The sequence below is a fragment of the Cynocephalus volans genome, chromosome 5 (genome assembly GCF_027409185.1).
Source record: "Cynocephalus volans isolate mCynVol1 chromosome 5, mCynVol1.pri, whole genome shotgun sequence".
NCBI classification, from domain to species: domain Eukaryota; kingdom Metazoa; phylum Chordata; class Mammalia; order Dermoptera; family Cynocephalidae; genus Cynocephalus; species Cynocephalus volans.
Genome location: NC_084464.1, coordinates 62,955,556 through 62,981,637, shown reverse-complemented (window position 1 = coordinate 62,981,637; position 26,082 = coordinate 62,955,556). Strand labels below are relative to the sequence as shown.

At 34.9% G+C, this 26,082-nt stretch overlaps 1 protein-coding gene across 2 annotated transcripts in view; it reads right to left on the bottom strand.

Moving 5' to 3' along the window:
* The window catches only part of EFHC1 (EF-hand domain containing 1), a 63,144-nt gene that overhangs the window by 26,513 nt on the left and 10,549 nt on the right, over positions 1-26,082 (bottom strand). For both annotated transcript variants that reach the window (XM_063097334.1, XM_063097333.1), the window contains 4 exons: positions 20,417-20,704; positions 14,281-14,430; positions 12,919-13,111; positions 3,084-3,304 (listed from right to left, as the gene is read on the bottom strand). In XM_063097334.1, the coding sequence (XP_062953404.1) occupies positions 3,084-3,304; positions 12,919-13,111; positions 14,281-14,430; positions 20,417-20,704 (852 nt within the window). The remainder of the gene's footprint in view (positions 1-3,083; positions 3,305-12,918; positions 13,112-14,280; positions 14,431-20,416; positions 20,705-26,082) is intronic.

The window sequence follows — 26,082 nt, the reverse complement described above, 5'->3', positions numbered from 1 at the left end:
CAATGAAAGAAAGCCATCTTCCAACATTTTTAATTATTCAGTCTTCGTTTTGCTCCCAATCACTTTTTAAGTGAAAGGATTTGATAAATAAGCAAAAAATAATGAATGCCCCAGGGGTCTGGAATTTTAAAAGTTGTCTCATTGTTTTTAACCAGAATGAACAAAACTGTTGTAACAGTAAAACAATGGAGGATTCTGGGAAGATGGCAGGGTAGGAAGCACCAGGAATGTGTCTCCCCACCTAGACAACAGTTGCACTGGCAGAATCAGTCTGAAGAAACCATTTTGGAACTCTAGTGTCTATTGAAGGCTTGTAACTTCCAGGGGAAGGCCTGGACAGTAAATTGTTGTTAACTTCCATAAATTTCAACCTTAAGCATAGTAGCAGGTAACTGTAATCTTATACCCCAGACTTGTGGCAGGCAGCCCAAGCAAACTTCACAAAGCTTGTGGGAGCCAGAATAGGCAAAAAAAAGGACTCTTTCTTTTAAATATCAGGGATCTGTGCTCTGATAACTGATTACTGCTTCTGATCACAGAGGTGCAGACAAAGAGGCCACTGGTCATTGTTGTTCCACCTCCCCAAAGGTGCAAGCCCCTCCCCCTCTAGCTGAAGTGATTCCAGAGGATCTAAAGAGCTAGTGCCCCATTATTCCCTCTTTCATTTTTCTCTTTTTCCTCTTTTGGGAGCCAGACATTAAAGACTAGGACATTCAAAAACAACTACATATAAGATAAAATTAGAAAGTGACTGTGTATGTCCAGGAAAAGGCACTGAAGAAGAAGAAAAGACCTGAGAAGACCTTAAGTTTATACCTCTAGTTGATCCTAGGCAGAGACAGCCTACAACAATTAAAAATTAAAAATATATGTATAAACAAAAACAATTACAAAAAACAGCAAATCCTGGGGAAGGGGACAATCTGATTTCCAGAATTACCACATTATTAGGTTCAAATGTCCAGTTTTCAACAAAAACAAACAAACAAAAGTCACAAAGCATACAAAGAACTAGGAAAGTATGGCCCATTTAAGGGGGAAAAAATAAATCAACAGAGACTGCTGCTGAAAAAAGACCTGATGTAAGATATACTAGACAAAGACTTTAAAATAACTGTCTTAAAAATAAAAGCCCAAAGAACAAAATGGAAATATCAATCAAGAGACAGAAAACCTAAAAAGAAACCAAAAAGAAATTCTGGAGGTGAAAACTGCAATTAACTGAAATGAAAAATTCACTAGACTGATTCAAAGGCAGATTTGAGCAGGCGGAAGAAAGAATCAGCAAGCTTGAAGCTAGGATAATGGAAATTATTGAGTCTAAAGAACAGAAAGACAAATGATTAGAGAAAAGTGAATGAAGTTTAAGGCACTTTGTGGGACACCACCAATCAGACCAACATATGCATTGTGAGAGTCTCAGAAGAAAAGAGAAGAGAAAGGGAAAGAGAATATTTGAAAAAATAAATGGCTGAAGACTTCCCAAATCTGATGAAAGACATGAATTTAAATATCCAAGGAACTCAGTGAACTTCGAGTAAGATGAACTCAGAGAAACCCACACTGAGTCACATTCTAATCAAACTTTCAAAAGACAAAGAGAGAATCTTAACAGCAAGAAAGAAATATCTTGTCACATACAAAGGTCCTCAATAGATTATCAGCAGATTTCTCACTGGAAATTTGGAGGACAGAAGGCAGTGGGCTGATGTATTCAGAGTGCTAAAAAAAAAAAAAACAACTGTCAACCAAGAATACTATATCCAGCAAAACTGTCCTTCTAAAATGAGGGAGAAATTAAGACATTCCCAGAAAAACAGAAGATTAGAAAGTTAGTTACTACTAGGACTGTTCTGCCAGAAATGCTCCAGGGAGTCCTGCAGGATGGAATGAAAGAACACTAGACAGTAACGTGAAGACATATAAAGAAATAAAGATCTTGATAAAGGCAAACTCATGGGCAATTATAAAAATTAGTATTATTGTAACAACAGTTTGTAACTTTTGTTTTCTACGTGATTTAAGACACTAATAGATTTAAAAAATTAGTCTAAAAGCTAGAATTATCACAACTTTGGTTTTTAACTCCACATTTTCTTTTCTACACAATTTGAGACTAATGCATTAAAGAATTGTTTGATAGCACTGAACTGTACACTTAAAAATGGTTAAGATAGTATTATGTTATGTGTATTTGACCACAATTAAAGAATTGATAAAAATTAAAAAATAAAAATAAAAAAAATTTAAAAAGTAATATAAGGCTTGGTGTAAAAAGAAAAATTAAATCCATACAGCGGAGTATAAAAATAAAGGTCTCTTGTCATCTCCTTTTTCCATTTCTACTTCCCCTTTCCCATGTGTTAAACTAACCAGTGTTAATAATATGATTGATATCCTTCTGGGTTTTTTCCTCAGTATATATAAGCAGATATTACATATAGAAATTTACAAACATAGGACTATATTATAGATACATATTCACTTAAGAATGTGTTATGGACATTTTCCCATGTTAATATGCATAAACTTACTTCCTCTTTTTTTGCAGGCCTTATAGTCTTTTAATTGTATGAATGAATGTATTATAATTTATTTTGTTAATCTCTTTACAATTTGTTTTATTGTAAATAATGCTACAATATACATCCTTCCACATATCTTTTTATAGTCTCTGAAGCATATTTTCTAGATAAAAAATATACAATATTTTATTTTGAAAAAAATTTAAATGATGACAAACTGTCCTTCAGAAAGGTTATTCTGATTGGCTTTCTTATTAACGGTATATGAAAATTCCCATTTTTTTCACACAGGGCAAACACTGGATATTGTGAATCTTTTAAAACTCAACAGATCCAAAAACTTCAGTATTTTCATCCTATGTCTTTGATTATCAGTTAGAAGGAGGATCTTTTCATATGTTTTTGGCTATTTATATTTCTTCTTTTGTGAATTACTCTATCACATATAGTTTGTCCATTTTTGTTGGTATTCATTTAAGAGTACTTTTTTTCTTCTTCTTAAATCTCTACATCAAAAAACTAATTTTCTCACCACACTCAGAACTACTATTCCATTACCTGTTTCACAGGAGGTGGTTCTGGCTTGCTCACATCAATACGTGGTAAATCTGGCATTCCAAACTTCTCTTTGTAATACTGTCGAGTAAATGGATCACAATCATAAATGAAGAAAGTTCTCCCAAAGATAGTGAGTGGTTTCCCAACAATGAAGTCTTTGGCAGTATACCATTCCAGCACCTCTTGATCAGAGATTTCCAGCACACACTGAGGAAAGTTCTCTAACATAACATAGGGTTAGAGGGAAAAGAGGAAGGAATGAGTGTGGAAAGAAAGAAAGACACACAACAGCCAGGCATTCTTGAGAAACTAAGGGAGTACAGTCTTTTGGTCTGGTCAAGGGTCAGGGACTCCCCTATATTCCCAGCAGAACATAAGGCTGTGTATTTCCATCTGTTGACAGACACATAAATAATATTCCAAATGGTTTTTGTAAAGTCTGTCTCCCATTAGCTTGAACTATGACTAACAAGTCACTAATCTTAGCAGAATTAATACTCAGAAGAAATCATTACAGGAAGAAAGAACAAATGACCTTCTATGGATAGCGTATTAGGTCTAGGAGGGATCTAAATCATTTAGTTCAGCTTCTCATCCATTTATCCATTATTCAACAAATTATTAGTGACCACCTATACTATTTATTAGTTGCACTGCTGAATACTGGTATTACAACAGTTAACAATATAGATACAATTTCTGCCTTCATGGAAAAAATACTCCCTTTGGGGAGAGAGATACTAAATACTTACACAAATAGTTTCATTTCAATTGTAATAACTGTTATTAGGACAGTGTGACCTAGTCCTGGAGGCAGGGGGCAGGACAGTCAATGAGATGATTACAGTAATCCATTCATGAGGAATCAGTAGATTTTTCAAATGTAAAATCAGTCTTGTATTTTTGGAATAAATCCAATTTTGCTATATTGTTCTATAAGAACTAAGGGTTAACTTGTCTCAAATTGATTCCTTGAAGTCTGGCCTCTATGGAAATCATAACAGTGAGTCAGTTTTGGTACAGTGCCACATCTTATAGCTGTAACCACAAAGTGTGGATGCAGAACCCTGATCACGTGGGATGAGAAGAAAGCTGGCATTCTCCTAATTGCTGAGAAGGAAAAATAGGAAGAAGGCTAAGTTTCTGCTATATCAGACATAAAGGCTTGAACCCCAGCGCATGATCATGACAAAGGAGGGGCTGGTACTTCCCCAATCACGTATTTTAAAAGCTCTGCAGTCTAAGTGCCTAATACTACTTGATTCCTTTGAGCTGCCCCAGGAGGTGGTGGGTAATGGGGGACATAGGTCTTGACTACATGAGTTTCCCTCAGTATACAATGTTCCAGGAAATCTGGTATATATGTGTGTGTGCTGTCCAGCCATTTGCCTTTGTTTGCTCAACAAATTATTTTTTTCATATACTGCTAGATTTGATTTACTGATATTTTGTTTGGGATTTTTGCATATATGTTTGAGTGAGACTGACTGTAGTTTTTCTTCTCATGATGTCTCTGGTTTCACTGTCTTTTTTTTTTTTTTTTTTGGTGGCTGGCCAGTATAGGGATTAAACCCTGGACCTTGGTGTTATCAGCACCATACTCTAACCAACTGAGATAATCGGCCCACCTCACTGGCCTTTTAAAATGAATAAATTAAGGAATTATTTTTCTTTTCTCTGAAAGAGTTTGTGTTAAGCTTGGAATTATCTGTTCTTTAAATGTTTGGCAAAAATCCTCTGTAGAATTATCTGGACCTAGTGTTTTCTGTGTGGGGAATTTTTTTTAACTGTATCTATTTAATGGTTAAAGACCTTTGGGTTTTCTATTTCTTCTTGAATAAGTTATATTTTTCTAAAGATTTGCCCATTTTAATTGTTTTCAAATTTATTGCCAGCAACTTATTGGTATTCTTTTCTCATTTTATGTTTTATCCCTATTGCATTTTTAAGTATGCCTCCTTTTTCATTTTTAATATTATGTATATGTGTCTTTTTTCTCTTGCTAAATCTGGTCAATAGTTTTTCATTTTATTAGTTCTTTCAAGGAAACAACTTTTGGCTTGACAAATCTTCTCTGTTAACTTTGTTTTCAATTTTGTTATCTTCAGGGTATTATTCCCTTCCTTTTAATTTCTTTACATTTACTTTGTCATTACTTTTCTAACTTTTTAAGAAGAATGCCTTGCTTATTTATTTTCATCTTTCTTCATTCTTAAATAAGCATGTAATCCAGTGTGTCTATGTCTGGACAAAAATTTTTTAAAAAGCATGTAAGGCTATAAATTTTCCTCCAAGTACAACTTTAAATGTATCTAAAAGTTTTTAGAGTTTTGCTATCATTCATTTCTAAGTATTTTCTGATAATATATTTTTATTCATAGGTTATTTGGAAATGTGTTTTTCAATTTGCAAATACATGAGATTTTTAGTTATATTTCCAAAATTGACTTTGAATTTAATTTTGTTGCCATCAGAAAATATGGTATTTGATGTCAATCTTTAAAATCTGTTAAGACTGATCAGTTTTCATAAATGTTCTATTTGTGCTTGAAAAAAATGGGACTTCTCTAGGTGTTGGATGTATATACATATCCATTAAATCAATCATGATAAATATATTGTTCAACTCATATATGTGTTTATTGCTTTGTCTTTTTGATCTAACAGTTATTGAAAGAAATGTTTTAATGACTCCAATTATTATGATGGATTTGCCCACTATCTTTGCATAATAGTACTACAAGTTTTTCCTTTATGTATTTTGAATCAAACTTCATATAAGTTTTAGAATTATCACATTTTCCTAGTAAATACAATATTCTTGCAATAGGTAATGATCCTATCTCTATCAACGATTTCTTCCCTAATGTCTACTTGTATTATACTAACATAGCTTCATGATTTTATATTATGCCTCATCAATTTCATTTGCTATTTGCTTGTACATGTTTTTTTATCCTTTCTATGTCCCTATATCTTAAGTATTTTTTAAAATAACTTTTCAAAAAACTTGTTGTATATTTAATCCTATCACCCCTTCCTGTGCTATTACTGTAATATATCATAGTTCGACCTTATTTTTTTAACCCCCACAAATTGTTTTTAATTCTTATAGTCAATGTTTATTTAGATTTATACACACTTTGCCATTTTCTTTATTTATCACTTCTTGTATCGTAAACCTTACTTCTAGAATCACTTTCTTTCTACTTGAAGTGCACTCTAGAATTTTCCCAGTAAGGGTCTGTTGTTAGCAAAATCTATTTTGTTTTCCTGGAAATGTATTTCATCTTCTTCTTGAAATATAGTTTCTCCGTGTATTAAATTCTCAGCACTTTGAAGATACTATTTCACTGTCTCTGGTAATCACTGTTGCTACTTGAGAAGTCAGCTGCAATTCTAACTGCCATCCTGTATGAGTTACCTTTTTCTTTGGGGCTGATTTTATGATTTCTTTAAATCTAGTGTTCTTAAGTTTGACTATGACATAATCTAGGTACAGATTTAAATTTCTGCAACTTTATTGAGATATAATTGAATACAATAAGCTGCAATGTTTGGAGTGTACAATTTGATGTTGCTTGACATATATATTTATTACCCATGAAACCATGGCTACAATCAAAATAATGAATATAACCGTCACACCCAAAAGTTTCCTCTTGCCGTTTTATAATTCTTCTACCCACCACACTAACGCAACCACTGATCTATTTTTGTTATTTATATTGTATTTCCAATTATTTTTTATAAATGAAATCATATGGTATGTATTCTTTTTTGACTGACTTCTGTCACTTAGTATAATTACTTTGAGATTCATCCATGTTATTTCATGCATCAATAATTGTTCTTTTTTATTTTTGTAGTATTCCAAAGTATTGATACACAATAATTATTTATCCATTCATTTGTTGATAGACATTTACATTGTTTTCAGGTTTTGGCTATTACAATTAAGCTGCTAAAACACTTAGGTAAGTTTCTATGTAGACATATGCTTTCCTTTCTCTTGGTAAATATCTAAGAAGGAAATGGCTGGGTTGTATGATAGGTATATGTGCAATTTTTAAAAAAGAAACTGTCAAACTGTTTTCCAAAGTGGTTGTTCCATGTTACATTGCCGCCAGCAGTCTATAGGAGTTTCAGCTGCTTCACATCCATGTCAACACTTGGTATAGTTAAGTCTTTTTAATTTTAGGCATTCTAGTGCATGTGCAGGAGTATCTCATTTGGTTTTAATTTGCATTTCTCTAATGAATAATGTTGGTAAACATCTTTTTGTGAGCTAATTTGACATCCATATATTCTTTGGTAAGGTATCTATCAAATCCTTTACCCGTTTTTGAATTGGGCTGTCTTACTGTAATTGAGTTTTAAGATCCACTTTGTCCTACAACAAGTACTTTGTCAAATACATTTCATAAATATTTTCTCCCAATCCTTAGCTTCTCTTTTCATTTTCAAGCAGTGCTTTTTGCACCTTTTGTGTCCCATTTAAGAAATACTTTCCAAACCCAAGGTCACTAAAATATCCTGTTTTCTCTTAGAATTTTAATGGCTTTTAGCCCTTACCTTTAGGTCTATGATCCATTTGGGGTTAATTTTTGTATATTATGAGGAAACGGTTGAGGTTTTTAAAATTTTTTTTGGCACATATGGCTATCCAATTGTTCCAGCACTATTTGATAAAGACTATCCTTTCTCCATCAAATTGATTTTTCACCTTTGCCAAAAATCAACTGACTATATATATGTGGTTCTATTTCTGGACAATTTGTTCAGTTACACTGACCTACATGTCTGTCATTATGCCTCTATCATATAGTCCTAATTACTGTAGCTTTGTAATAACTCTTGAAATCAGTAACTCTTAAGTCCTCTTAACTTAGTTTTTCTTTTGCAAAATTGTTTTGAGTCCTTATAGGTTCCTTTTTATTTCCATATAAATTTTAGCATCTGCTTGTCAATTTCTTCAAAAAGTGCCTCCTGAGATTTTCATTGGGATTTGATTGGGATTGAACCTATAAATCAGTTTAGGGAGAAGTGACATCTTAATATTGATTCTATCATTTCATGAACACATTATATCACTACATTTATTTAGATTTTCTTTAATTTCACTAAGCAGTGTTTTGCAGTATTAAGTGTGCAGGTATTGCACATCTTTTGTCAAATTTCTCCCTAAGTACTTTAATATTTTGATGGTATTGTAAATAGTATTTTTTAAAAATTTCAATCTCCAATTATTCAACACTAGTATGTAGATATACAATTTGGTTTTGTATGTTAATCTTACATCCTGCAACCTTACTAAACTCAGGTATGAATTCTAGTAACATTTTTGTAAATTCTTGAGGATTTACCACATGGAAGATCATTCATCTGCAAATAAAGACAGTTTTACTTCATACTTTCCACATTGTAAATGTTTTTTCTTTCTTTTCTTGTCTTACTGCATTGGCTACAACCTCCAAAACAATGTTGAATAGAAATAGTATGAATGGATAGCCTTACCTTATTCCCAATCTAAGGAGGAAATCAATCTTTTACCATTAAGTATGATGATAGTTGTAGGTTTTTCATAGATGTCCTTTATTAGACTGAGAAAGTTTCCTTCTATTCCTAGTTTGCTACAAGCCTTTATCAGAAATGGATGTTGAATTTTGTCAGATGAATTTTCTGCATCTACTGATATGATCATATGTGGGTATTTTTTAGTCCATTGTTACAATGAATTACAGTGAATGATTTTCAACATTAAACCAACTTTGCATTCTTGGGATTAATCTACTTGGTCAGGCTATATTGTTCTTTTTACCCATTGTAGAATTCAATTTGGTAAAATTTTTAAAGGATTTTAAAAATCTATATTCATGAAGGGTAATGGTTGGAAGTTTTGCTTTGTAATATATTTTTCTGGGTTTGGTATCAAGATAGTGCTAGCCCCATGAATTGAGAAATGTTTTTTCTCTTCAGTTATCTGGAATATGTTGTATAGCATTCATTAGTGAAGCCATCCAGGACTAGAGTTTTCCTTGCAGAAGGCTTTAAATTATAGATTTCATCTTATTTTTCTAGTTTGATGAAATTTTGGGTCATTGATTTGATACTTTTGGTCTTTCTTTTTTTTTTTTTTTAAAGATGACCAGTAAGGGAATCTTAACCCTTGGCTTGGTGTTGTCAGCACCACGCTCAGCCAGTGAGTGAATGGACCATCCGTATATAGGATCCGAACCCATGGCATCAGTGTTATTAGCATCACACTCTCTCGAGTGAGCCACGGGCCAGCCCTTTTGGTCTTTCCTAATATACTTGTTGCTATAAATTTTCCAGTAAGCAATCCTTTAGCTACATTCCCCAAATTGTGATATATTATGTTTTCATTTTCATTCAGTTAAAAATACTTTCTCCTGACAAATTAGCTATAATTCTAACTAAAATTTTATGTGGGAAACTTTTCTTGCTGGTTGCTTTTAAGAGCTTTTAGTCTCTGGTATTCTAAATTTTGACCATAATACATCTAGGTATAGTTTTTTTAAAAAAAATGTATCCTGCTTGGGGGATCATGGAGGATCTAAAGCTGAGTTTAGTGTCTTCTATAAATTCTGGAAAATTATTAACCACATATTGTTTCTCTTTTATTTAACATTAGTTTCTTTAGTTCTTTACCAAATCTGCTTGGTCAATTTTGATAATCTCTTATTCTTTTGTAACATTTTCATTTTGTAAAACATATTAAATATATGTATTTTATATTCTCCATAACTCAAATATTTGCACGCTTTTCAAGTCTGTATATAGTTGTTTCTTCTTACTTGCTCCCAAGAACGTTTACTATTATAATTACTTTTATTATATAGTGATTTTGTGTGTGTGTGTGCTCATGCTTCTAGTCATGTGGAAATTCTTTATGTTCATGTTGTGTTTAGTGATTTTTATTTGTGGGAATTCTTTGAGACCTGGATTAAAAAGCAGTCCTTTCAGAATGTATTTGTACTTATTTTTAATGGGTAACTGTGGGCATTACTAATCCAGGACAATATTAACTTAAACTTTCAGTTTTGGATCCTGGGAACACACATGAATTTTGGTCCCAAACATGTGAGAGTACAGGCTTGTGGTAATTTCTTGAAAATTTTCTTTTTTTCCTATTCTGCTCAGTGTCAAGACCCAAAGAGGAAAGCAACTTTTCTGTTTACCTCTGCAGGACAGACTTTTTCTTAGTTTATTCACTGTTGGTTACCTTTGGGAGATCCCAGCTTTATGGGCAATCCTGACCTCTCACCCTGTTTATACCCCCTGGATTTTTCTCCTGTCCTTCCTATATGGTCTTGTACAGATCCACCTATAGTATTTACTTATTTTTGTGAATTGGTAATTTCTTATCACTTGTAGTCTTTAAGGAATTTACTTACTTTGTCACCAACTCCAACATATGAAGTTAAAAAAAAAAGAAGATACATATGAAAGTTTCAGGATCTGCATTATTACAGGTAATTCTGATGTACAGAACTACTAATATCCTTTCCAATTGTAGCACTGTCACATTATATTGTAGTTATATGCTTACTGATGTACATTTTTCACCAAATTGTAAAACCTTTGAGATATGGTCTTATACTAGTTGTAGATTTTCACTGTCTATCATGGTGCTTCCTTCATCCATACGGATGTCCAATTAATATGATTTGAATGATTGAATGAGCCAATAAAGACGCTCAGAAAGTGAGGAAAAACATTCAACTGAAGCACTAAAGGTCTACCTAAGAGGTGTTCTGAATTTATTTCAAAGGCAAGATCAAAGTATACATGTCAATCTAAAGGACAACAAACATACTTAGACTTTAGAACCCCATGCCTTGGGTTCAACAGCTGAGTAGAAGGCTTTTGGCAAGCCAAATACCCATTTTTTTTTATCACTTGCCACACACTGATAATCTACAATTACCCTCAACAAAGAACTTTCAGAATTTCTGATATTTTTACTCCATCCATCATAAATATATACATTTGATTAATCTTAACTACATAAAAGAAGGCCCTGGCAGGGAGAACTTTTGAAAACTACTTCCATAATTTCCTATTATTGTTCAACACAGACTCTCTGCCTAGCCACCATCTCTTGGATGCCCCCCAACATACCATACTTGTTCCTGATTCCCAGCCCTTGCTCCTATTCTCTCCAGTGGGCTCTTTGTCTTTGTTTTCTGCCATTCTAAGTCTGTGTCCAATCCCAGCTCTTCCAGAAAGATTCATTTAGTCTTTTTGGCTCACATCTCTCTTCTTCTGAGCTGTCTATATGATATAACTACATAATAAGATAATCTGGTATTACTTTTGTTATTATTTAACAGTTTTGTGTATTTATATGATTTGTCTGCCTAGTGTTACTAGAAGTACCTGAAGGACAGGCATTCTAGGTCCGGGAGCTGAATTTTCATTTTATCTTCCACAGCAGTTAGCACATAAAATGGTTCCCATAACAGATATTTAACTCTTGTTTAACTGAATTTAATAAAATTACCCATTGGATAAATGCCTTTGAGAATTTATTAGACTAAGGCACAGATCTAGTTGTTGCTACTTGAGAATGCAAGATGTGTTAGCAGTTATTCTCATTTTTCAAAAAAAGAGATATTTAATGTGGACTCTCCTAATTTTAAAATGATGACAGTTTTTACTCCCTTCAATCTCTTCCAAATCTCAATCTTTCCCTCAAATGCAACCATTTTAATGTGCACTTTTTTGATTGAGTATGTACTATGTGTACTATGTTTTGTGTGTATGTCACATTACACAAATGTTACTGCATTGCATATCTCATTTTACTTCCTTTTTTAATATACAGCACTTTTTAAAAGATCTATCCATTTGCTTTCTGTGTACATCTTGTTTATTGCTTCTAACTACTGCATATTAATCAGGATGGACCTTTACCACACTTTTTTTCTCCGCACTCTCAATGATGGAGACCTCCAACTCCATGCCCACAAATAACACTGCACTTTTTAAAAAACACTGTGCAGGCCAAGCAATACAATGTCTAATCTAGACAAACCTCTTGCTCAATACCTGGAATTTCTTATCTCCTAGTTCCCAACGTATAGTAAAAAGAAAAAAAATTCAATGAAAATATTCACAGAATTTACCCAAACATAAGAGTTGTCTTTACATGTGACCAAGATAACATTTTGTAAGAGAAAATTCTTTTAACTAATAAGTCAGTAATTAAAGCAAGCCTGTTCATCCCAGGAAATAGTGAAGAGCAGGTACCCGATGCCATTTTGTTGCATTCTCACTCTCTAACATGCTAGGTTATTTTAAATCAGCAAAGAAAGAGCCGGGGTCGACACAATGGTGCTCCACCTGTGTGAGTCACAGACATGCCTTTTCCAATCTCAAGTTGAACCAAATAGAAACTTTCTGTTTAGGAAGTAGTTGATATGAAAAGCAAAGTCAGGAAAGCATATAAGGAAATGCTAAGCTATATCCTTGAATGAAAACATGCCTGTTTGAAAATGCATTTAAAATCAAATATTAAATTGCTTCAGTTCAGAAGCCTTGCTCACAGCACTTTACATGAACCTCCATGGCTGTTTTGGTTTTGTTTCCTTGAGCTGGGTATCTGTCATCTCTACCAGATGGTCACAGAGGCATGCCTGGACCAAGGAACAAGTAAAGGAGGGAAGCTGTGGAAAAGCCATTTTCTGAGCACCTAGGAAAACATAGCCAGAGCTTCCCAAGTGAAACGTAATAATCACAATGATTAAGTATCTCCATTGAGATCCAAAAAAAGTCCCAAGTAACAGACGATAAACTGAATCAAACATACTTGCATTCTCCACCAAAACCTTGGGCATGCGCTGACGATTCATTAAGAGTGGGAAAGGATCTCGCCCATCATTCCGTTCATGAACCTCTCGGATTTCCACTGTATCATCCATAAGATAGTAATGAATGATATACTTTCGACATTCACCAAACATGCTGTCCGTATCATCCCAGATTGCGTAGAACCGAAGAACCTTTGAGGAATACAAAGTACTGACTTAAATAAGAATTCTAAAAGTGAGAGTTTAACTTAGCTACTTTGGCATTTATATATCAGGCTGGAAAGACTATGAAGTAATCTCAGATGGTAAACTGAAAAAAAAATTCATCAAATATTAGTACTAAAATATCTGAAATTATGTATAAATGTCAACAGCTGGAAAGAATTAAACAATAGGTTTTTAAGTTTGTGCCAAGAAAGAAGAGCTCACTTTGATCCAAAATATTAGTTAGTGAAGAAGCTGAATTAAAAGAGCAATAAGGTCCTTCATACAGTTAATATATTAATATGTATATTAATAAAGGTACACGTGAATAGTTTATATATAACTATTATGAAAATAATTTTCATTTATTAACCAGCATTTTTTTGGTCCCATCAATACACATCTAGTAACAGTATCAACACAATCTTTAAATACAAAATAATAATAGAGGTATGATTGATATAAATAAAATCCTTAAAAGGCCACACTAGTGCTAGGTAAATTCTGAACTAAAAGTGGTAAAATTTCTGAAAGGAAAAGAACAGAAAAGAAGCATTGAGTGCAATTTATCCCTTTTCTTTTTCCCTTTATTTCAGAAAGGAGAAGACTCAAATCTGCTTATCACATCAGCTCACAAGGAGCAGGATTAGGAAGCCTGGAACAGAGTTGGAAAGTGCTTAGAACGTTCTGTACTCCAACATTAACATAACATTTAACAGGGAAGCATCTGTAATGGGGTTTCTGTGAAATTAACTATTTTAATATTATAAACCTACGACAGCTTTGAAATTTCTCAATAATTCATTTAAGGTTTCCCAAAGGATTCTATGAAACTAACTCATGTTTGGGGGAAGAAACAGTCATCTGGAAATGTAGAGTGAGAAGCAGAGGCAGCTCAGGAATTGCTATAAGATTTAAGTGTTTGGTGGGATTCACAAGACTTAACTAAACAATCTTCTTTGGACTTCTCATATGAAACCTAGGCATTACCATACCTTTAACCATAGATGAAACCAGAATAACACCGTATCCAAATGGTTAAATTATAAATGTATTGTTTCAAAATAGTTACCAATACAGCTACCAAAACAACTTGCCAACAAACACATGCCAAATTTGAAAACGAATAAACCTACTGAGGTATCTAGGTCACTTACTTGTTTGTCAAAGGTGAGAAACTGTTTGAGTTGATCAAAGTCCGACGGGGTGACATACTTACGAAGAGGCTGTTTCCGGAGTTCAGTGTAAGGATCGAGAACCATTTTCTCTGGTGGATTTAATTCAATTCCTTGACTTTCCAAAAATACCTAAATAATTCAAAATTAATAATGTTTATCTTTCTTAAAGCTTCTTAGATTAAGTAATAAACTGATGGTGTAAAAACAAGTATAATAACAATTTCTATGCCATTGCTCAAGTTAACCATTAGTTTGCAGGTTGAGCATGTCTTAGAAGTACCAAGTCCCCAATTGACCCAACTCTATAATACAGATAGAATTGATAATTACCTTAAGTATTCTATATTACAAAATTGCTAGGTAATATGCTAAGCTAGTTGGAAGACATGATGTTAAGGTAACTGGATTCAAATATAAATTTAGATCAATCAAATTAGTGAGATATCCAAGAACATGGTAAGTCTTAAGATTGCTTACATAAACACACCTGGAACCTAACCAGTTTTTCAAACAACATGTAATTCATATTAAGTACAGAGGCAAGCTGCACAATAGCCAAGTTAAGCTGAAATCATATTCTCAACTTTCCAACTAACTTAAAACAAGTATATGATTAAGTCCCTTCCCCTTACCAAAAAGAAATGAAAGTAGTTATTTTAGACCAGAAAATGTTTTAGTAAAATAGGATAGACAAACCAAGTGCTCAAATCTCACCAGAAAAAGTTAAGGAAGGCATCTGAATTTGACATAATCTTGAATTTTATTTGCCAATTATGAACAAATATGGTGCTATTTTCAGTCACTATATCTTTTATTTACTTATTAATTTTTTGTCTTTTTCTTGACCGGTACTCAGCCAGTGAGTGCACCGGCCATTCCTATATAGGATCCAAACCCGGGGCGGGAGCGTCGCTGCGCTCCCAAGCGCTGCACTCTCCCGAGTGCGCCACGGGGTCGGCCCAGTCACTATATCTTTTATTTTTTTATTTATTTTTTTTTTTAATTTTATTTTGTCGATATACATTGTAGCTGATTAATGCTCCCCATCACCAAAACCTCCCTCCCTTCTCCCTCCCCCCTCCCCCCCAACAATGTCCTTTCTGTTTGCTTGTTGTATCAACTTCAAATAATTGTTGTTGTTATATCTTCTTCCCCCCCCCCCCCCGGTTTGTGTGTGTGTGTGTGTGTGAATTTATATATTAATTTTTAGCTCCCTCCAATAAGTGAGAACATGTGGTATTTCTCTTTCTGTGCCTGACTTGTTTCACTTAATATAATTCTCTCAAGGTCCATCCATGTTGTTGCAAATGGCAGTATTTCATTCGTTTTTATAGCTGAGTAGTATTCCATTGTGTAGATGTACCACATTTTCCGTATCCACTCATCTGATGATGGGCATTTGGGCTGGTTCCAACTCTTGGCTATTGTAAAGAGTGCTGCGATGAACATTGGGGAACAGGTATACCTTCGACTTAATGATTTCCATTCCTCTGGGTATATTCCCAGCAGTGGGATGGCTGGGTCGTATGGTAGATCTATTTGCAATTGTTTAAGGAACCTCCATACCATTTTCCATAGAGGCTGCACCATTTTGCAGTCCCACCAACAATGTATGAGAGTTCCTTTTTCTCCGCAGCCTCGCCAGCATTTATCGTTCATAGTCTTTTGGATTTTAGCCATCCTAACTGGGGTTAGATGGTATCTCAATGTGGTTTTGATTTGCATTTCCCGGATGCTGAGTGATGTTGAGCATCTTTTCATATGTCTGTTGGCCATTTGGATATCTTCCTTAGAGAAATGCCTACTTAGCTCTTTTGCCCATTTTTTAATTGGGTTGCTCTATATCTTTTAATACAACTTGTATTTCATCTTCGTAAAAGCACCACAATAAACTGTACCTTTTTGATAATCAGAATAGAACAATTTCATGATATCTGTTTACATTCTGAACTGGAAATTAACCTAAAATTTGGGTTTCTTTAGGGAACTGTGTAGCTTGCTTTTGGACAATTCAACAGAAAATACACAGAACTCAGGGCCAAAATATGTGAATTCTAGTATTAGCAACACTGCTTACTAACTTGTGATCTTAGTGTTTAAAGTTTTCTTAGGCAGTCTCAATATCTTCTCAACACAAAAATATTATGATCTTTTATTAAAACTACTGAGCTGGACATAATGACTAACAATAAAATTTTCCCTTAAGATAGTGGATTAGAATAGCAGGATTATTGATTGAGATATTTAATGGGTGTTTTACTCCCTTCTGTTGCTCCCAACAGACCAGGCCCTTTTTAACCTTATCTTAGGGATTCTGACAGGAATGTAGAAGCTTCCTGAAGCTGACTGTTTTTCCTGTCTTTTAGAAAAACCTAAACTCTTTGGAGATATCATTCAAACATGTTCCAGAAAAAGAGGAGAAAAAAAGAGAATGCCTTTGAGGGCAAGAAGAGAGAAAGGGGAAATTCCCCCAGACTGGAAAAGACACAGTTGGTGGGTCTCAGAAGAGCAAGATCCTACACGTGCTCTGTGGCAGTGCTCTGAGCATACATGCAGCCACAGTCAGGACCATCCAGCATCTGGTATTCTGAATCCCAGGATCTTACTTAGCAACAAAGCATCAGGGAGGTGCCCTTGGTTATTAGACTATCTATGGACCCTGCCTGCATGATACCTTTAGGTATGAGAGTGAGGCTGCTTTCTTGTTATTCTTAGGGCTTGGACTATTTGGCCAAAGCTGAGAGTAAATAGAAACATCAGCTGTTATGAAGTGAATGTGTGTCAAATTCATATGTTGAAGCCTTAACTCCCAATGTGACTATTTGGAGATAGAGCCTTTAGGAAAGCGATTAAGTTTAAATGAGGTCATAAGGGTAGGGCCCTGATCAAATAGGTAGAATTAATGTCTTTAGAAGAAGAGACAACAGAGACCTTGCTCTCCTTCTCTCTCTATGTGCATGCACTGGGAAAAAAGCCATGTGAGCACACAGAGAAAGGTCGGCTGTCTGCAATACAGCAGGAGGACCTTCACTAGAACACAACCATTGTTGGTACCCTAATCTCAGACTTCCAGCTTTCAGAACTGTGAGAAAATAAATTTCTGCTGTTTAAGCCAGCAAGTCTATGTTTTTTTGTTATGGCAGTCCCAACTAGCTAAGATACCAGCCCAGCTGGATTAACACTCAAGTTGGTTTTATGTTATTTTTTAAAAACAAAGCAATACTTGTATTTCCTGCACACCAGCCTGTGAAGCAGGATTCACATCTGCTATACTAGCAATCATATTAGTGTATTAACAAAAAAATTACATTCTAGAGCTATGATTTCTGGAGATTGATTTTTTAATATGTTCAGTCAATTATGTCTATAGAACCAAACATTTATCTGGAACAATGAGGAGGGAGTGAGAAAGGGTGGTAGTGGTGATATATTTAAATAGAGGTGCTTTTCGGTTCAAATCACACCATAAAGACAGCTATCTTCCTGACCCACTCATAGGTCCAGCCTTAATGAAGAACATCGAATTAAATGTGTATAAATTTTAAATCATCATAGGAGCCAACTTCCATCTTAACAGATCAACTGTTGAAAACAATTCAATCTAGTCATCAGTGCCTGAAATACACAGCTCTAGTCAAATGCCAGTCATCATTAAAATGCATTGATCCTCATTATTCATGTGTTACATATTTGTGTTTGCCTACTTGCTAAAATTAATTTTTAACCCTAAAACAAATACTTGTCACATTTTGCAATTGTTCACAGACATGCACAGAGTGGCAGAGAATTTAAGTTTCCTAAATGCACACACTCTCAGCTGAGGTGAAGTGCTGCTTTCTTGTTCCAGCTCTCATTCTGTAAATGAGTGTTGTGTCCTTTTTGTGGTCTATTTAGTGCCATGTGTTCACACTTTTTTTTTTTTTTTTTTTGCATTTTGTTGGTGATTTTGATGTTTAAAATGGTCCTGAAGCATAGTGCTGAAGTCCTGTCTAGTGTTCCTAAGGATGAGAAAACTGAGGTGCCTTATGGAGAAAATACGTGTGTTAGATAGGCTCCTTTCAGGTGCAAGTTATAGCACTGTTGGGCATGAGTTCAATGTTAATGAATCAACAACACATATTGCATAAGGTGTCTTTAAACAGAAACACACATAAAAAAAGGTTATATATTGATCAGTTAACAAAAATGTTGTGACCTGAAATTTGTAGGAACCTAACTCTGTATGTCCCTGAGGAGCAATAGTTTAGTATTTGCTAATTCAGTATTTGTGGTGATTTTCTAGGCCATAACTACTGAGAATAATGAGAATCGACTGTAGCTGGTTTAGATTAACTTTAGATTTAACTTTTAGATTAACTTACTGCTCAATGATGAACTTGCAAATGTTCAAATTGTCCACAAAGACACAACTGTAAAAATAAGTGTAATACTTTCAAGTTTACATAACATTTTATAATTTCTCACTGTGGGTACAATTCTGAAACTGCCCATGATAAACAAAATCTCAGAAACCTAAAAAGCCAGAGATCACAATCCGTTTGAAGATAACAATATCTCAAAGATGGTCTAGTACCTCTACCTTCTATACTGTTTTTCCCCATTGCTTTGGAATTGCACTGATCCCATGGTTCCTTTCTTCACCACTTTCAGGTCTCTGTTCACATGTCATCTTACAATTGAGGCCTTCTCTGATCAGACTTTATAACTTCCATCCTTTTTACTGTTTTAGTTTCTGTCATAGCTCTTATCTACATTTTATATACATATTTTATATACATTATAGACATATTATATACATTTTTATTTGCTTATTGTTTGTCTCCTCCAACCAGAACGTAACCTTCATATAGGCAAGTCTTTACATCTAGCACCTAGAAAAGTGCCTGGCACATACAGGTACTCAATAAAGATTCTTTAAATAAATAAATAAATAAATAAATAAATAAATAAATTCATAGGAGCTCAGTGCATGGTAAAAATTAATCACATTTGGCACTAGGAAAGATGTGATAAAGGGTATAAAATATTTCAGAAACTATATCTTTGCTGCTAGAAATATTTTTTAAAACTAAGACAAATTTAGGTTTGATTTCCTAATGCTTACACTTTGTAGTAAAGAAAGGTTTTCATATCCTCTATGTATGTAACTTTTAAAAAAAGTTGTCTCTATAAAAAAAAATCCAAATTTATGAAACAGAGAATATGGAGATCTTTTCTCAATACAGTCATGTGTCACTGGATATGTTCTGAGAAATGTATCATTAGGCGATTTCTTTGTTGTGCAAACATCATAGAGTATTTACACAAACCTAGATGGTACAGACCACTACATAGCTCCAGCTCAGTTATAATCCTATGGGACCCCCATCATATATGCAATTCATCACTGACCAAACATTTGATTAAAAAGTTTTTTCTTTAAAAAATTGTTTTTTTGTTTTTTTTTTTAAAGATGACCGGTAAGAGGATCTCAACCCTTGGCTTGGTGTTGTCAGCACCACACTCAGCCAGTGAGCAAACCGGCCATCCCTATATAGGATCCGAACCCGTTGCCTTGGTGTTATCAGCACCGCACTCTACTGAGTGAGCCACGGGCCGGCCCTTAAAAATTGTTTTATTTAAGGACTCCTTTAGATAGCAAGTTTTCCTGGGATATAGCAAGTATCATTTACAAAAAAAATATGAATTGCACAAAAAAATGTTAGGATTATATCTGTTGAAAGAGGTACGTATTATTTTTATAAATTCAAACTTAAGATTAAAATGTTCAGTGACTCTTCTGTCCCTCCACACTTCCATCCCTCAGGGGTCCTACCTCCCTACTCTCTATTTGAACTGCCATGTGAACTGGTTTCTTACCAAATGATTCAGCTATGATGGGAGTTTGACTTTGAGTGAAAATGTATCAATATCATTCTGAAAAAATGGCGTTACTACATAGTGTTGGCATGTATCAGCACATATACACACATAAATACCTGGTTAACCTGAATAATAATTCACACAAGAAAGATTACCTGTGTCTTCCTCCCCTTACTCTAATAAATGACATGTATCCTTCCATAAATTAGAAGAATGCCTCAAACCCCACAACTTCCAAAAATATATACAATACCTGTGTGAATTGGTCGCAGTCAACGATGCGGAAAGTTCTGCCATAAATTGTGATATTTATTCCTCGATTTAGGTCCTTCCAATGGTAATGGTCTCCCTGGTCATTCTTGGCTAGCCGCTGGCGTTTGATGAACTTGCCTTGAGGAATCCCAGAGTTTTCCACAACAGGCTCTATGACAGACATGCTGTCGTCTTCTAGGTAGTAGTAAATATTCACTCGACGGATTCGATAATGTTCTTCAGTTGATATAGGAACATCTTCTTGAAAGTAGGCATCAAATTTCAGCACCTATATCATATAATGGAAAGAGAAATGGTATAGAATTAGTCTATTATTGTCACCTAAAAAATATCAAGTATCCTCCTGAAAAGAGAACTACACAGGGAGCTTTGAACACTCATTTCTCCTATCCTCTAAATCAAGAGTTGGCAAACTGCAATCAGTGGAAAAAATCTACCCTACCACCTATTTTTTGCATGACCTGCAAGCTAAGAATGTTTGTTGCATATTGAGATAGTTGAAAAAAATCAAAAGAAGAAGAATATTTCACAACACATAGAAATTATACAAGGGTACTTCAAAAAGTTCATGGAAAGATTTGTATTATCTTTTAATTCTATTTTTCCACAAACTGTTTGAAGCAACCTCATATAAAATTCAAATTCTAGTATCCACAAATAATTATGTAAATAATTAACACTTATTTGTTATTGGCTGCTGTTCTAGATTGGATGCCCCCCAACTTCACTGAAGCTTAAATCCCCACTGTAACTGTTGAGGGTGGGAAATCCTATTATGGTAATTGAAGGTGAGGCCTTGAAGAGGTGATTAGATTGTAGGACCATGCCACAGTGAATGGATAAATAATGGTGGTCAGGGGCATGGTTCTGAGGGTTTAAAAGAAGAGCACACAAGTGGCTAGATTCTCTCTGCTCCACTATTTTCTGCCATGTGAGACCCCTGACATCTGTCACTGTTGCCACCACCAAGACCCTCACCAGATAGGCTCCCTGGACTTTGGACTTCCCACCCTCAGAAAGTGTAAGCAATAAATTTCCTTTTCTTTATAAATCACCCAGTTCCACGTATTTCTGCTATAAGCAACAGAAACTGAGTAATACAGCTGCTCTCCCATTGCAAGGACAGAGTTCAACAGTTATGATAAAGATATATGGAAAGCTACTATAACCTGAATTGTGTTTCAAAATTCATATGTTCAAGTTGTGACCCCCAATGTGAATGTATTTGGAGAACAGGATTTTTTGGAGGTAATTAAGGTCAGATGAGATTTTAAGGGTAGGACCCCAATCTAATAGGACTGGTGGCCCAAGAAGAGAAAGAGAGAGATCCCCCTCCCCAACCCTCTACATGCATGCTCTGAGGAAAGACCATGTGAGGATATAACAAGAAGGCAGCTGTCTGCTAGCCAGGAAGAGAGCCCTCACCAGAAACCAAACTGGTTGCAATCTTGGTCTTGGACTACAGAATTGAGAAAATAAATTTCTATTGTTTAAGCCACCCAGTCTGTGGTATTTTGTTATGGCATCTCAAGCAAACTAAAACCACTGTGACAACCAAAATATTTACTGTCTGGCCCTTTACAGAAAAAATTTGCTGACATGTGATCTAAATACTCACAGTGTGTGTAGACTATGAATATTTATTGTGCTTGTTCCTGGGTGAGATGGCTTAAAGACCTTAACTCTACTAGCTTCACCTCCATGTCAAAAGTCTCTTTTAGAAATTCTGAAAAGAGTAAAAAATTTTGAACACTAGGACTTTCAGTTTCAAAAAGAAAGCGAAGGCTCAAGTCTACTTTTTTAGAAGTGGAGTCCCTTGCAAATGCATATTAATGACACATTTACTCTTTCACGTCATCAATCGACCATAAAATCTCTAGAGGGCATGTAAATACTGTCACTGTGCTCAGAAACATATGTATTACACAGAACAAACCGTTGGTCCCCTGGGGAGCACCAGTGTCAATGCGAAGTCAAGATGGCACATCTGTCGCACATTTAAAAAAAATAAAAAACAGTATTATAAAAATCATATGGTGACATGCTTTGGGATTAATTTTGAAATTTCTGTTATTTTGTTTCTATTTTTAATATTTTTTTTCAGGGAGAGAATGTATTAAAATGATGCTCTAGGTAGACAGATATTTTTCCCAGACTTCTACTAGAATAAGAGGAACAAATCTATAAAACCCTTAAATGCAGACACAAATATGGAATGATGAATGGGAATAGGAAATAACTGTACACATGAGCACTGTGGCTAAAAAAGGAATAGTGTCTACTGTGGAAGAACAAAATAAAAACCAAAAGAGAACTGGCAATTGCATAGGAGAAAGAAATATGAATATAATAGAATGAGGTCCTTAAAACTCATAATAAAAAGAGGAAATGGATAAGTGTAGTGGAATGTCTCAAGGAGAAAAACAGCAGGATAAAAGCAAAAGACATTTTAGCTCAACTGCAAAGAACTGAAAGTGGGGACATGATCACAGTAATTCATGTATGAAATGTCCTAAATTTAAGCCACAGATTTATAAATACACAAAATGTTAAGGCCAAAGTTGACTAGCTAGTCCAACCCCACTCATTTTACAAAGAAAGAGACTGAGACTGAGGTGGTAAACTGCCTTGCCCAAGGCCATACAAGGAGGTAGGGCCAGAGCTGGGGCTGATATTCAGTCTCTCAACTCACAGTCTAATGTTCTTTCCACACATCTCATTACTTCTTAGATAACAGGTGCTATGATGGTTCAGAAAAGGAATCTGTGTGGGCCAAAGTGATCAGAGAAAGCTAAACCAGGAGGAAACAGAAGATATATTAGACTTGAAATGTGAGAAAATTTTAGATAAGCAGAGGGGACAAAAGGGGGTTCTAGGCAATGGTGACAACATGATCAGCAAGGGAAGGACACCCAGTAGCAGTATGCAGTGGAGGAGGGAGTGGTAGGCCTGGAGATCCGACTGAAGTCCCCTTCAATAGTCCAGGTATGCAGTGATAAATTACCAGCAATGGAAAGCAGAGGAAGGCTGACGAGACTGATAGTGAGAAAGGGGGAGGACAGAAGCCAGTTGAGGTATTGAGGAAAATACAATATTGGTGATACAGTGGTGATCCCACAAAGTGGAAATGTTCAGAAGATAATTTTGGTAGAGCTGACGGTGATCTTGATTTTAGATTTACTGAATTTAAGTGACAGCACAAATCGATATTGCAGGAGGTAATTTGAGATGCAGGACTAGATTTTGGGAAATAAGTTAATATTAGAAGATAGTCAAGGATGACAAACATTTTTGGCCCAAGCAACTGGAATGATGGAATTACTATTATATTGATATGGGGAAGATTGTAATGGTACAGATTTGAGGGGTGAGGAATCAAAATTAGGAGTTCGTTTTAGACAGGTTTAGTCTGATATCTATTAGACATTCAAGATGAGATGTGACCAAAACCAAGATCTGAAGAGAGGGATCCTGTCATGGACCAAGTGGAAGATGCTGGTCCTCATTCAGCAGACTGCAGACTTTCTGCTTATAGAGTCTGTGTCTGTCTTTCCTCACTGTGATTATCATCCAGAGCCAATATGGCAACTGCCACCAATAAGTGCTTTCTTAATTTCTTTTTCTGCTAGTTCATTGTTGGTGTATATAAATGCTACTGATTTTTGTATATTTTCGTAAATTTAACCAAGGATGTGAATCATCTCTACAATGAAAACTGCAAAACACTGACGAAAGAAATTAAAGACAATACAAAAATAAAAATGGAAAGACATTCCATGTTCATGGATTGGAAGAATTAATGTTGTGAAAATGTCCATATTACCTAAAGCAATCTGCAGATTCAATGCAATCCCTATCAAAATACCAAGACACTCTTGACAGAAATAGAAAAAATCAATCCTAACATTAAAATGGAACAAAGTACCTCAAATAGCCAAAGCAACCCTGAGCAAAAAGAACAAAGCTTGAGGCATTACACTACCTGACATCCAAAATATACTACAAAGCCCAGTCCTACTTCCAAAGGGGTTTTCCCCTGTTCTTTTTTTTTAAGAGTTTTATAGTTTTAGGACATATATTTAAGTCTTTAATACGACTTCCAAAACACAGGCAAGAAAAGGAAAAATAAACAAATGGGACTATATCAAAATAAAAAGTTTCTTTTTTTTTTTTTAAAATTTTATTTTGTCGATATACATTGTGGCTGATTATTGCTCCCCATCACCAAAACCTCCCTCCCTTCTCCCTCCCCCCCTCCCCCCCAACAATGTCCTTTCTGTTTGCTTGTCGTATCAACTTCAAGTAATTGTGGTTGTTATATCTTCTTCCCCCCACCCCCGGTTTTTTTTTTTGTGTGTGTGTGTGTGTGTGTGTGAATTTATATATTAATTTTTAGCTCCCACCAATAAGTGAGAACATGTGGTATTTCTCTTTCTGTGCCTGACTTGTTTCACTTAATATAATTCTCTCAAGGTCCATCCATGTTGTTGCAAATGGCAGTATTTCATTCGTTTTTATAGCTGAGTAGTATTCCATTGTGTAGATGTACCACATTTTCCGTATCCACTCATCTGATGATGGGCATTTTGGCTGGTTCCAACTCTTGGCTATTGTAAAGAGTGCTGCGATGAACATTGGGGAACAGGTATACCTTCGACTTGATGATTTCCATTCCTCTGGGTATATTCCCAACAGTGGGATAGCTGGCAAAATAAAAAGGTTCTATACAGCAAAAGAAATAATTAACAGAGTGAAAGATAACCTCCAGAGTGGGAGAAAATATTTACAAACTATGCATCCAACAAAGGATTAACATCTAGAACATAAAAGAAACTCAAACAACTTAACAGTTAAAAAAAAAGATTAATGAGCAAAAAATAGGCATTTCTCAAAGGAAGATATACAAATGGCCAACAGACACATGAAAAAATGCTCAACATCACTCAGCATCTGAGAAATGCAAATCAAAAAACATCTCATCCCAGTTAGACTGGCCATTATCAAAAAGAATAATAAATGCTGGTGAGTATATGCAGAGAAAGGGAAACCCTTATACACTGTTGGTGGGACTGTAAATTGGTACAGCCATTATGGAAAATGGTATGGAGGTTCTTCAAACTACAGATAGAACTGCCATATCATCCAGCAATCCCACACACTAGGTATATACTCATAGGAATGGAAATCATCATGTCAAAGGGATATCTGTACTCCCATATTTATTGCAGCTCTATTTACGATACCCAAGAGGTAGAACCAACCTAAATGTCTATCATCAGATGACTGGATAAGGAAAATGTAGAATTTTTACATAATGGAATACTACTCTGCCGTAAAAAAAAAGGATGAAACACTGCCATTTGCAGCAACATGGATGAACTTAGAGAAAATTATGTTAAGTGAAATAAGCCAGGCACAGGACGTGAAATAATCATGTCTTCACTTATAAGTGGGAGCTAAAAAAATAAAAAATAAACGAATAAAGAAAGAAAGATATAACAATCACAATAATATGCTGAACTTTCAAAAGAAGAGAACAGAACTGAGGTTACCAGAGGTGGGAAAGAGGGAGAGAAAGGGGTGGTAAGAGAGGAAATGGTAAAGGGCCATGAAAATCAATTACATGTATGATGTTGAATATACTAA